The 12,467-nt window shown below is 41.7% G+C and overlaps 1 protein-coding gene across 1 annotated transcript in view; it reads left to right on the forward strand.

Annotated features, from left to right (window-relative positions):
* The window catches only part of CHCHD3 (coiled-coil-helix-coiled-coil-helix domain containing 3), a gene marked incomplete at both ends in the record, with an annotated part of 171,446 nt that extends 163,278 nt beyond the window's left edge, over nucleotides 1-8,168 (forward strand). Inside the window, 2 exons of the mRNA XM_082010818.1 lie at nucleotides 1,608-1,743; nucleotides 8,142-8,168. Coding sequence (XP_081866944.1) covers nucleotides 1,608-1,743; nucleotides 8,142-8,168 — 163 coding nt within the window. The remainder of the gene's footprint in view (nucleotides 1-1,607; nucleotides 1,744-8,141) is intronic.
* Between the last annotated feature and the right edge of the window lie 4,299 nt (nucleotides 8,169-12,467).

A 12,467-nucleotide genomic window follows, 5' to 3' on the forward strand; every position in this document is an offset into this window, starting at 1 on the left:
ATGGTCATACGTTTTGATGCCTAACACGCTTTTGAAGTGCTTGCTGATATCAGCAGAGGGGAGATTAAGGGAAAATCCTCATCCGTAAGAGCCTACAGAAGTTGGAACTTTCAGATCATAAACTGTAAACACCTGGGACTGCATTTAAATGCTGGTTTAGGCATTTCACAGATATATGGTAATGAATGAAAAGAGTAAGAGGGATGTTTTATATAGGTATACACTATAAAGTTAAGGCAACTTCACGTTCCTTTTTTTTGGTACTACATCTTGAGTGATTGCCAAGAAGTCAATTCCCCTAAGGAACTGCATTGTGTTTCGCATTTCACTTTCTTACTGTAGTAAAATAGAGATCTGCCTTGGCCAATCAGCAAAATAAGAAGGAACAGAATATTCACCTGAGGATACTGTGGCTGATGAGTCTCATTTTTTTAATGACCTTATTGAACTAAAAATAATATGGGCTGGCATGGATGTTAAAGCAGCCACTGGCGGGCTAGGGTAAATGGGAAGGTGTGTTAAGTATACAGTTCACACACATCAAGCAAATAGTTGTTTTCAAGGCATATGAACTATAAATGGTTTTCTAAATTTTCATGTGTTTTTTTCTGCCATTGAAATATTTTCTCTTTGGTGTGAAAGGGGTTTAGTTGTGATTTGATTGTCTCTTATAGAAATGAGTACCTTAAAAAGTATTTATAAAGTAAATGTCCAGTTAGCCTAAAATCTCAATGAGCACTTCATCTCTGAAACCCTTTGCCAACCCCCTTACTTTTAAAATAGGAAAGTATTGTATCCCCATTTTAATTCTGTGGCACTATCAGTGTGGCTAACATTTCACAGATTAATGCAAGTGCCAAGATTTTTGTCCAAAAGAGGTTGGATTTTACAGGACAGACTAAAGGAGCTTCTATTCCTTTGACTTCCATTGAAGGCAAAAAGTGTATTGCATCAGCCAAAACGATGGCAAGAGTAATGAATCCATACAGTAAAGAAAATAGATTAAATTCCTAAATAACTTGCACATATAGCGTCAGGATTAGAATTGAGGCGATGGGAAGGAGGATGTGCCAAAAATAGAGGCTATCATCAGTAGGTTGTGTATTTTGCTGATGGTAGCGGGGTTTTTATGTTCTCGAGGTCAGCCCAATGGGTGATTTCACTTTTATGCAGGGGCAATATTTAACAAGATGGTCACAGGGCTATACAGCGATGAAGTTTTCCTGTGGTTCTGTGACTGTTTTTCTGCTGTAGGTGAGATCAGATGTGCTTCGTCGTTGCTGGGGTCTTCAGTTAAAGATGTGTGTTTATATGACGGTGGATGTTCATTTTCTCTGCCAGCTGGAACCTGAGTTCTGGATCAGCAGGACGCTTATGGTCCCAATAGCCAAACTTCTGCAGCTCACTTCGGTGTTTGTGTCTGATGTTACCCATTGTATAGCCCAAATAGCTCTAGAAACAGCCTTTGTTTATAACTTTAAAGTGTTTTCCTTCACTTCTATTATTTAGTTTATGTCTTTAAAAAAAAAAAATTTTAAAAAAAGAGTCGCATCTTTCCTGCAATCTTTTTGAGAAGGAAACCAAAATGTTTTTTTCTCTTTCCCCAGGCGATATGAGTCTCATCCAATCTGCGCTGATCTGCAGGATAAAATTCTGCAATGTTATCGGCAACACGCTCAGGAGACCCTCAGCTGCTCTGCCTTGGCTGACCAGTACCTGCGTTGTGTCAATCATGCCAAACAGGTGGGTGTAGAAATATTGCCACTGAATTAATGATGGAATGAAGAAGAGAAGATGACTGTCGGATATCGGATTATCCAGTTAGTCCTTCTGCTGCTAAAGCAGTACTGTTCATACGATGTGTACCTTCTCCCAAGCTCTGTGGAGTCCGCTTTCAATTTATTTAAATGCTACGGTTTCCCTCTCTTCTCTTGGGAAGCTCTTGTTTAGTGTAGTAGCTATCGCTGTTGGCAGATGTTTCCTGGCATCTGCAGTTTCAGCAGTAAAACAAGGGGATCAAACTACATGGTACTGTTTGTCACAAATACGACCACTTTCAGTAAGAAATGAATGGATGGCTCAAACTAGATAGCTCACCAGTTGGAAGTCTTGATTTCTTTTATGTTATGTACCCTGAGAGTTTAATACTACCGTTTACCTGGTCTTGCCCCCCTCTTAACCAATTTGCTAGGCAGGGGTTGTTACTGTAGATAATAAACGTTAATGCTTTATTACTGCAGCGTAAGGGAAAATGATAATAATATATACGTCTTTCAGTTAAAAGAAGATAAAATTTCTAAACATGATTCTTTTTCAATAGCTTACGTCTTTCAAATACAGAGATGCATATGCTGACCCCGACTGTGTTCTTAAAGCAGCCAACTGCAAGTGCGCTTAGAGGCTGTATGTGGAGTGTATGTTAACAGAGCTTAAATAACTCGATCTTTATTTCTGCTAAAACCTATGAGTTAATATTTGGACATATGAAAACGCATGCTCTAATGTATTAGCAGAGACCCAGCAAGCACATCTAGTATTTGATAATGATAATAATTTTCACTCGAGTTCATTCTGCCTGTACAGAAAAGTAGTAAGACTTCAACTATAATCATTCACCGTGCCCTTTTTGCTGTTACACTGGTGCAGTCTTGCTCTGGTGCTACAGAATATCTTGCTGGAGTTCACACAGAATCACAGAATCACTAGATTGGGAAGGACCTTCAAGATCATCAAGTCCAACCATTACTCCAGCACCACCGTGTCCCCTAAACCATGTCCTGAAGCACCACATCCACACGTTTTTTTGAACACTTCCAGAGATGGCGACTCCACCACGTCCCTGGGCAGCCTGTGCCAATGCTTGCCACTGTCTTGGTGAAGAAATTTTTCCTAATATCCAATCTAAACCTTCCCTGGTGCAACTTGAGGCCATTTCCTCTCATCCTATCACTAGTTACTTGGGAGAAGAGACCAACCCCCACCTCACCACAACCCCCTTTCAGGCAGTTGTAGAGAGCGATAAGGTCTCCCCTCAGCCTCCTCTTCTCCAGACTGAACACCCCCAGTTCCCTCAGCCTCTCCTCATAAGACTTGTGCTCCAGACCCCTCACCAGCTCCGTTGCCCTTCTCTGGACACGCTCCAGCCCCTCAATGTCCTTCTTGTAGTGAGGGGCCCAACACTGAACACAGGATTCAAGGTGCGGCCTCACCAGTGCCGAGTACAGGGGCACGATCACTTCCCTATTCCTGCTGGGCACACTATTGCTGATCCAGGCCAGGACGCTGTTGGCCTTCTTGGCCACCTGGGCACACTGCTGGCTCATGTTCAGCTGGCTGTCAACCAGCACCCCCAGGTCCCTTTCCTCCGGGCAGCTCTCCAGCCGCTCCTCCCCAAGCCTGGAGCGTTGCATGGGGTTGTTGTGACCCAAGTGCAGGACCCGGCACTTGGCCTTGTTAAACCTCATACAGTTGACCTCTGCCCATCGATCCAGCCTGTCCAGATCCCTCTGCATAGCCCTCCTACCCTCCAGCAGATCAACACTCCCACCCAACTTGGTGTCATCTGCAAACTTACTGAGGGAGCACTCGATCCCCTCCTCCAGGTCATCGATAAAGATACTGAACAAGACAGCTTGTGGTCTAGTCCTATGTAAAACATGGTAGGAGCCAAGAGTTGCGTGGCTATGCTAAAGCAGCTGCTTAGTCCGCAGCACTTAATACATTTGTGCGGTGCTATAATTGTTAATTCCTTGTTTGTGTAGTTAGTGTGCTCCTTTTTGCACAGGCAGCCTGGCTGGACTGGCAGTGCTGGAAGACAAACTCCATTAACAGCTGTAGCACGGTTGCTCTCTGAACAGTGCAGGATGAGGACAATTTGGGCAGCTGTCTGGGCAGCTCCAAAATCACTTTATGATATTAAACATATGATTATCAGTGAAAACTTTAAAGTGGATCCATGTGATGAGATATAGAAGCCAGTGAGATCACCCTGTCCCTTTCAAAATCATCTCCTTCGACATATCCTTTGCTGTTTCTCCTGCCCACTTGTTAATGCACCAAGCTCCCGAGCTCCTTCATTTCCTTAAAAACTCTACAGCCTGCCACTTCTTGCTGCTCATGAAAAATTTTCCTGATGTCCTAGCCTGAGGCTTTCTTCCATAAAGCTACTTACACTTTATTAGTTTTGGAAAGATGGTTGAGCCATGCTCAGACACCCAAGCGTGAGAGGTGCAACCAGCTGCCTGCCTTGGGCGCAGGAGCTGCTATGGCTCCAGCCAGCAAATTTTGCTCATCCTCTTCTTCCCCAAGCTGTACAGTTCTCCAGGACCTTTTGAACTGGATTTTTTTTTTCCTTTCAATTGAATTGCAATTTTTTTAGTTAATTCCTACGATGACAAACAATACTTCGTGTGTATGTTTGTTCTAAGTTTTCCCTTAGCGTGATTTTTGTATTCCAAAATCCAGTCTGAAGTTAATGGACCATGGGTGTTTCTCAGACATTTTAGAAAAAAGGCCATGGAATAATATTAGGTTGTTGTGTAGTGGACCAGGTTTTTACTGGGGCTTGCATCATCTGGAACGCTAATTTACTGTATTTATAATTCTGTATTTTTTTTTTCAGTAACTAGATAATTTAGATTAATTACTCATGCATGTTTAAACTATAACTGAAATTTGTATCCGATACGAATTTCTTCAGAAGACTATGATGAGGATGAATTAATTCATGTTCAGAAGGTGCAGGAAAAGGAAATTGCATAAATATGAGCATTAGGTTTTTGAACCCTTTTAAACACCTTTTTTGTTGAAGATCTTCAACCAGACCTGTCAAGTAGTTAAAAGTGTTTCCTAAATTCTTCTTATTCTCTTTCACACATCCTTCAAGATGAGAATTCGGAGAGATTTCTCTCTTATGATAACAGAGAAGCTTTTTATGATGGAAATATTTGCAAGCAGGAACAATTGTTTTCCATAATGAACATCAGTCCTCTACAGCTCATCCTCCATGTGTTGCAGCTGTAATTGTAATTGTTTTTACTCGCTGATTGCCCAGAAGTCCAGACAAAGAGTTACTTGGAAATAATTGCTAGACGCTGTTACAAAATACTGCAAAATTACCTACTATGTGTGCTTGGTTGGAAGACAGAGGAGTTGGATAAATAGCAGATTCAGAAATGAAAAAGTTAACTGACAGTGACTACAAGAAACAAAGAAGAAAATTTGCTAGAGGGAATAGACCAAGATATTGAAAACCAAATAAGTTAACTAATCCGATTTCCTGGCGGTGAGTCTGGGCACTTGTGCTCACGCTGAGCACACTCTGTGCTTTTCATAAATTGAATTTATTGACTCCTCTTTCTTTCCTATCTTGCTTATAATTATCTCACCCTTTTCTGTATGCTCCTTATTTCTCATCCTGTCTGTAATCTCATGTCTCTATCTGTCCTTTTCTCCCCTTGTTAGGAAGGCCCAGAGAGCTGTTAATTCAGAGGAGTTTGACACATGGTTGTATCTTCACTTTAAATCTTCTCCCAAAGTCATGAGAAGCTAGTGAGATAAATTAAACTCTATTATTAATGTTTGCATTTTATTATAATAGTAATGGAGAGAAAAAACTACTTAATGGAGCCATTAAGGGGAAGATATTAGGATAGTCTGTGGCATGTATTTGTGCTCCCACTGCTGAAGTAACTCCAGCCAGAGCAGTCACTGCACTAATACGGATCATCCAGTGGCATTTTTACCACTTATCCTAGTTTGCTGTCCGCTGATATGGACACAGTGGCTGTTAAAATACCCTTTTTTTTTTTTTTTTTTTTTAAATTAGGACTCCCCGTAACCTTGGTTTCCTATAGAGGAAACACACTGGACTGTAGCGTAATGAAATGTCTGCAATGGTTTCCTATTAGTCCGTTGAATTTCAGAGGGATGCAAGTCTCTGCAGGCAGGTGAGATTTGAAAGTACTTCAAAGAATGATACCAACAGCTGCTGGTGTCTGACAGCCTGGCTATGAAATGTTATCCTTCAGCCTTCTTGTAACCATTATTTTAATTTGTGGGATAGAGTGGTCCTTAATCATGCATCCTAGTCAGAATAAAAGCATTAGTTTAGCCTCATCCTCCAGTATTTTTTACTAGATGCCACAATCTAATAGAAAAATATGTAAAATTAGTGTAGCTGGAAACACCGAACCGAAACTCAATAAAAAGGCATTGTCTTTCATGGTCACCATTTAACACTACCTTTTTGAAGGAAGTTTATTATGGAAGAGTCAGACCATGTCCCCATCACACCTGCATTGGTATAATGAAAAAAACAGAAGAAAAAAATTTTCAATACATGAAGTTCATTTGTAGGTGATGTTAAATGGCAAGAGTCAGTAAAGAACATTAAAAAAAAACCCAAAATGTAGACAAAACCAAAGCAAGCCCTGGGACACTCCCAATTGTCTGAAGATTAAATTCTGCGGGCAGAAATACATGCGGTGAACAAATACCTGTGATTTCTTTCCTTAGAACATTAAATAAGAAAAAAAAAAAAAGTAACACAGTTTTTCTAAGATCTTTTGGGAATTTCCTGCGTTAACTTATGCAGTGTTAAATTTACATAAAGTTAATATTCAGCCCAGTGATGGCTTCAAGCAAGCTTCTGTAATACCCCTGCAAAAAGTCTTCCAGGTAAAGTAGTCTTCATCAGTTTTACAGAAATCTCCGTTGGGGATGCTGTCAAACTGAGATTGGAGATTTTGTTAACTAATAAATGTTTCCCGTATTTTTTTTTTAATAGTACCTAGGGAGCATAAAACCGACTCCTTTTCTTTTGTCAGTGTGTGCTTCTCTACCATAGATTCTGGAGAATATTTGTGATCACAAGGACTTCTACCGTTGTTTCCTGTGCACGCTGTCCTGCTCCTCAGCACACCTCGTAATCCCTGCAGAAACACTGCTTGATCTAGTTGAATTGTTCACTGGGTTATTTTTAGAAATACCATGAGAATTTGGTTAAAGCCATACATGACAACAGGTTTTTCATTCCTTTTAATTTTCCCGAGCCCTAACTTCTGTGACTCTGGCAATGCAGTCCAGACTCTCAAGACAATGTGCACTGTCTGGCCAGATAGTGCTGCTCAAATACTTGAGTCAGCTGTTTGTAGGTTTCCTGTAAGATTTCAAGGCTTACATTTGGGCTTGCTCCTTACAAAAGCCCCCAAAATTATCAAATTTCTTACAAAGAGACTTGTAATTACAGTCTTCCCTATTTCCTGTATTTTGAAGGCAAGAACAATAGATTGCCTTGATCAATGTTGTACTCCTCTAGTGGACATAGATGGCCTCCAGCGTGCCTCCTTTTACTGCCTAGCCTGTCAGTGTCCTATTAGATCCCACTTTCTGTTCTCCTTACTCATCTAGACAAGTAGTATCCATACATGTGTGCTCGTTTCTGCAGGCTCATTATTTCTAGATCATGTCAGTAGGAAGTTCTTAGTAGAGCCCTACGTACTGTCCTTGCAAGTCTGCATTTTCATGGTAGAAGCCAGGACCTTTCTGAGGAGTCAAGACCTTGATGGCAGAGCTCTCTGGTGTGGAAGTAGGAATAACTCTTGACTGCTTGACAGATCTATACTTCTGGCTCTTGGTGGCCTGGCTGTGCACAGGAGGTCATTAATGAAGTGCAACGTCAGTGCAACATGTTCAGACTATTGAGATTTTGATGATGACTCAGAACACAGGAAGGAGGTAGGCAGGGAAGGTACTTAGTGTTGTATGACTTCAGGATATATTTCCTCAAGTATGTAGTTGCTGGGAATGGAATTTATGTTATTGTAAGGTCAGATGTTTTAATTTCTTTAATAGCCATAGCATAACTAGAGCCGTGATAGCATTAGGCTGGATGAAAAGGAATCGTTCCTGCAGCTCTTCAGGCCTCCAACTGGCTGGCTTGTTGAGTCCTCAAATAGCTTCCTTCTGTCTCTGTGATTTGTCTCTGTGATGATGTGTATGTTGACAATGTTTCTTTTTTATATTTTAATTTAAAAAATTGCAATTCCTGAGAAGGAACTGCAGCCAAACTTCTTTGGAATAATTCTGTGTTATTGAAATATGTGTTTCTCCCTCTCCCTTCCCCCTGACCACTTTCTTAGCAGAGCATGCTTGGGAGAGGAGGATAAAGGCATTGTCCAAATCAAGCACAAGACCATCAACTCTAATTTCAGCAGAAGAGCATTTTTTCCCAAGAATGATATGACAGCCCATTTACAGGGCAGACCAATAAAGAGAAGAACTGGAAGAGCCATTTCAAGAGCAGCAGCCATCACGGCTCAATCAGTGTGACCATTTGAAAAGCCAAGACCTGTATCTTATTACATCAGAAATCATACATCCGAAGATACTGTTCAGTCTTAGTAAAATCCACTTATTGGTGATTGAAAGAAGGAAAAGAAAAGAACCTTTCACTGACCTTAGAAAGGGGAAATATCCTTCAAATGCTGCTATTTCATTGTAGAATCTCCTGAAAAACTTCTCGTTGTCAAAGGCACGGGTATGTAACACTTGGTGTGTCGGGACGTGGTGGCACTTCGTGGGCCAGTCAGCTGCTGCTCCTCACTGTACAGCCGGTATTTGTTGCCCCTATTAAAGTTTTCCTTACAATGTACAATGATGTTAATAGCGCTTTAACTTATTTCACAAATTATGTAACTTAATGAAGTCTCTCTGCAGGCCTTCTGCTGGAATGATGTTAATGATCCAACACTTAGGATGTAACATGGCCTTTATTTACATGAAGTGATTCTGTTGTGCTCCTCACTCCTATCAAGTACTGACGGATATGCCTCGCTCTGTACCAACAATAAATAGATTTTATGCACAAGATTGATGTTTCAGTCTGTCTCTCTTTCCACTCCTCAGAGGCGGATGGTGTTCCCTCTGCTGTGTCAATCATGTTTTTCCAGCAGACGTTATTGCTGAAGCTTTAAAGCACAGACTTTGATGCATAACCAACCTTGGTTTCAGGAGCGGTACTTACATATAACTGTTTTCCATCACAGTGACCTAAAAGGAGCCCACGTGATAGTGTGCTGTGATTCATGCATCACCAGAGTTTCCTTTCGTGGAAAGTACTTGTGAATGAAAGGGCATACAGCGCCCAAAACTGCAAACCATGTCTATGCAAGTACTGATTTCATTTAATTGTTTTGTTCAGATAACAACTGCCACATTCATCTTATCAAGCAATCTTAGAGAAGGTTTTTACACAATAGTAATAGTAACAGCGTCAAATGAGCAATGTGTCTAGAGCCTTCTGCTATTTATTTACCTGTTCTGTTTCTCTAATTGGCTACGTTTGAACTGCATCCTACTGTACAACTGCGAGCGCACCTGCGGGTCTCATTTATACCCAAAATATTGCCAGTGACTCTCCTATTCTAATTATCAAGAGGCTTTGTTAGTACTGTTTAATTAAGGATTGGGTTTTTTTTATGCTACAAAAAGAAGCTGGTCTTTTTCACATGTGAAGCAACTGTAGTATCAGTAGGAGAGGAAGATCCTGGAGTTCAACGTCAGGTGCCAGGTAAACTGCTTGAGAGAAATAATAGGGATGTAAGCAACATGTTTACATGGTGACTTGCTGTAGTGTTTACAAATCAGCTAACTCACAAATTCTCCTTTATAATGTTCTCTTTTAGAACAGAGAGCCAACAAGTTGGCAGATCCATCCTCGCCAGACTTAGAATTGGCAGCAAAATGCAGCGTAGAGGAACAGCAGACGTTTTTAAGGCCAGATGATTCGTAAAATCAGGAGAAGAGCTATGTCGGGAAGGAAGGTCTCCGTTATTGCCAAAAGTTTATTGGTTTCCCGTCCTGACAGCCTTGAGCAATGGGAGTCAGTCTCGCTTGCTTTGTTCCAACTGTGTTTCAGGCTTCATTTGAGATGATGTGTTCCTTAAACATCTTCTGTATCATAAATAGTGGCATCTCTAGCATGCGTTGCTTGGGTTTGGGGGATGCTGACTGCAGCAAACAGGGTGTAGACTTTAAAACTGTCCACGTTGTGGACATCTTTTGCCTTTAAAGTAGAGCAGCAGAATGTTTCTGGAGCGAGCTTCAGTTTGCCACCTCTTCTGCCTTTGCCATCCCTCCTTCTGCGTACCTGCATCCTAGTCCTTTCGTCAGTCTTTGACTTCTTTCTTCTCCCCGCTTGCTGGTATAGTTGTCAGGCAGGACACACTTCTTCTGAAAACAGAGTCGAGAGGTGATGTTGGACTTTTCTGCTCAAGGAGGCAGGAGGTGTGCCTAGGATAGAGACACTTTCCATCTTTTGTTTTGAAACTGGACTAAAAAAGCAAGGTTCATAGGATCTGAAGAAGCACAAGCAAGAGGAGTGTGTGTCTGCAGCTTACTGTTTATAGTAGTGGGCAAAGGAGAAAAAATGCTAGGTCTAGACTGTTCTGGACAATGTTCTTCCAGTCAAGACTTACCTTGTAGCTGCATTTCAAGATTGAAAATCTCTTAAGTTTCCTGTTTTTCTCTCTTTTTTTTTTTTTTTTTAGGATGGAAAACCTGTGGGGGGGTCTCCCTCCTTCTTAGAAATAACCAAATCTCTAAGATTGCTGACTGCCAAACTGAGAATTTGAACTCAGCTTAATGGATCTTGATCTCAGAAGGGACGAGAGGAGTGATACTCTCTAGGCATGTAGATGAAGGCATGGCACTCTCTGCCCATGGTAGAGAATAATCTCAGATGTTCTTGTTCGTCATTCACAAGCTCTGATCAGCTGTAACCGAAGGGCAATTTTACCTAGGGTTTTAAATGGAAAAGCAGTATTGTAATAGCTGAATCGAAGCTTTTCATTGTTCTTTGCTCAGTGTCTGTGGAACAAATCACAAGCCTTTCAATAGTGTCAAAATAATCACTGCTACCCTACTCTCATATAATTTAGCAGTGTTAGACTCTTTCTAGAGTCTAGACTTCCTTTCCTCAAGAGTCGTGTGTGCCTGAGATCTCATAATGTTGCAAAGCTGGGTTGGGTTTTTCACCTGTTAGGATATACCTGCATTATAGTTTTAAGCAGATAGTTGGAATTAGCTTTAATATGGAGATGGCTGCGGGCTGGGATAATTTTTACAGTTCAGATGGCCACTGCTTTGTTCTCTTTTAGATCCTGCGCACTTTTTGAGCGAATCCAAAGAGGGAAGTGGAGTTTCAGGTGGACTCTGATGGACTTTATGTTATCTCCTCTAGCTGAAGAAGTGATAGGAGGGAGACTTTCTCTTTTCTATCCTGTTTGTTTTCCTTTCCAAAATTCTACATAATACTCTTGTCTGCAAACTATTGCAAGGTCTTCCCCTCAGCTGCAAATGCTGATTGGGTTTGGGTAAGGCAAATCGATTATTTCTAGTGTTCTTTATATGCATCTTTTTAACTCTATGAGCACCTAGAGATCCCTAACCAAAACCAGCTGTTCATCACAATAGGTACCGCTGGGACAGAGCGAGGCAGCCTTGCTTCCCAAATAGCAGGGACAGGGAAAGCAGAGGGGTGCTAAGTCATTATCCCAGTGTGCTGAACCTCATTTACAGGACCCAGAAATCGTCAGGTGTTTGTCCCATGCCAGGTGTTAACACATTGCAGCTCACCTGCACACAGTAAATCCTATTTATCAAGAGGTGGGCGTTGCCACTTAAAATCCCACAGGGATTTAGTTTTGGATGTCTTCTCGCCTACGGGCAAATGGCTGCAGAAGTGAATTTTGTAAGCTGGTCAGTTGAGGATGTGCAAAAGTTTGTGTTGAGCTGACACCGTGTTTTCAAAGTTAGCTGAAGACACAAAAGAGGGAACTGTGCAAGGGAGAGGTCATGTACAAGGTGGGCAGCCATCCTACAATCATGAGAGTCCTATCTGTGTTCAGACTCTTAACATCTCTTCATGCAAAATCACCCACAGGTCATGATCAGCATTTATGAAACCATTTGTGTTCATGCTCTAAGAACAATTATTCTTCCTTAAAGAGCTGGGGGCTGTTTTCAGCGCTAAGTACCCACTGTCACACTGAAGTTCAGGAGAGTGGCAAGTGACTACCAGACCCTGGCTCATGAGAGACCAAGGCAAGATTCAAGGAGAGGTCTGGAAAACTAAGAGGGAGTAAGCTTGGGGCGGGGAGGTAAGTTGAAAGTGATGTTCATGTTGGGTTTTGCTGGGTGAACACCCTGCTCCCTTCAACTCTGTGTTGGAGCAGAATGTCTGTCATCTCAAGTCACCTTCCTGTTTGCTCTCAGCTGCTGTTCTCATCGGAGGGAGCAGTATCAAGTAGGGCCTGGATCTAGTTTGATCATCAGGGTGGTGGTGATCCCACAAGACTGTGCTGAGGATATCGCCACGAGAGACCTGTGTGCAGCAAAGGTACCGTGCCCTTCCATAGTCTGCTGGCAGGAAGAACGGTCACTGCAATGCAAACTTGTGTTCATCA

Source organism: Phaethon aethereus (assembly GCF_964289735.1).
Source record: "Phaethon aethereus genome assembly, chromosome: 1".
Classification (NCBI taxonomy): domain Eukaryota; kingdom Metazoa; phylum Chordata; class Aves; order Phaethontiformes; family Phaethontidae; genus Phaethon; species Phaethon aethereus.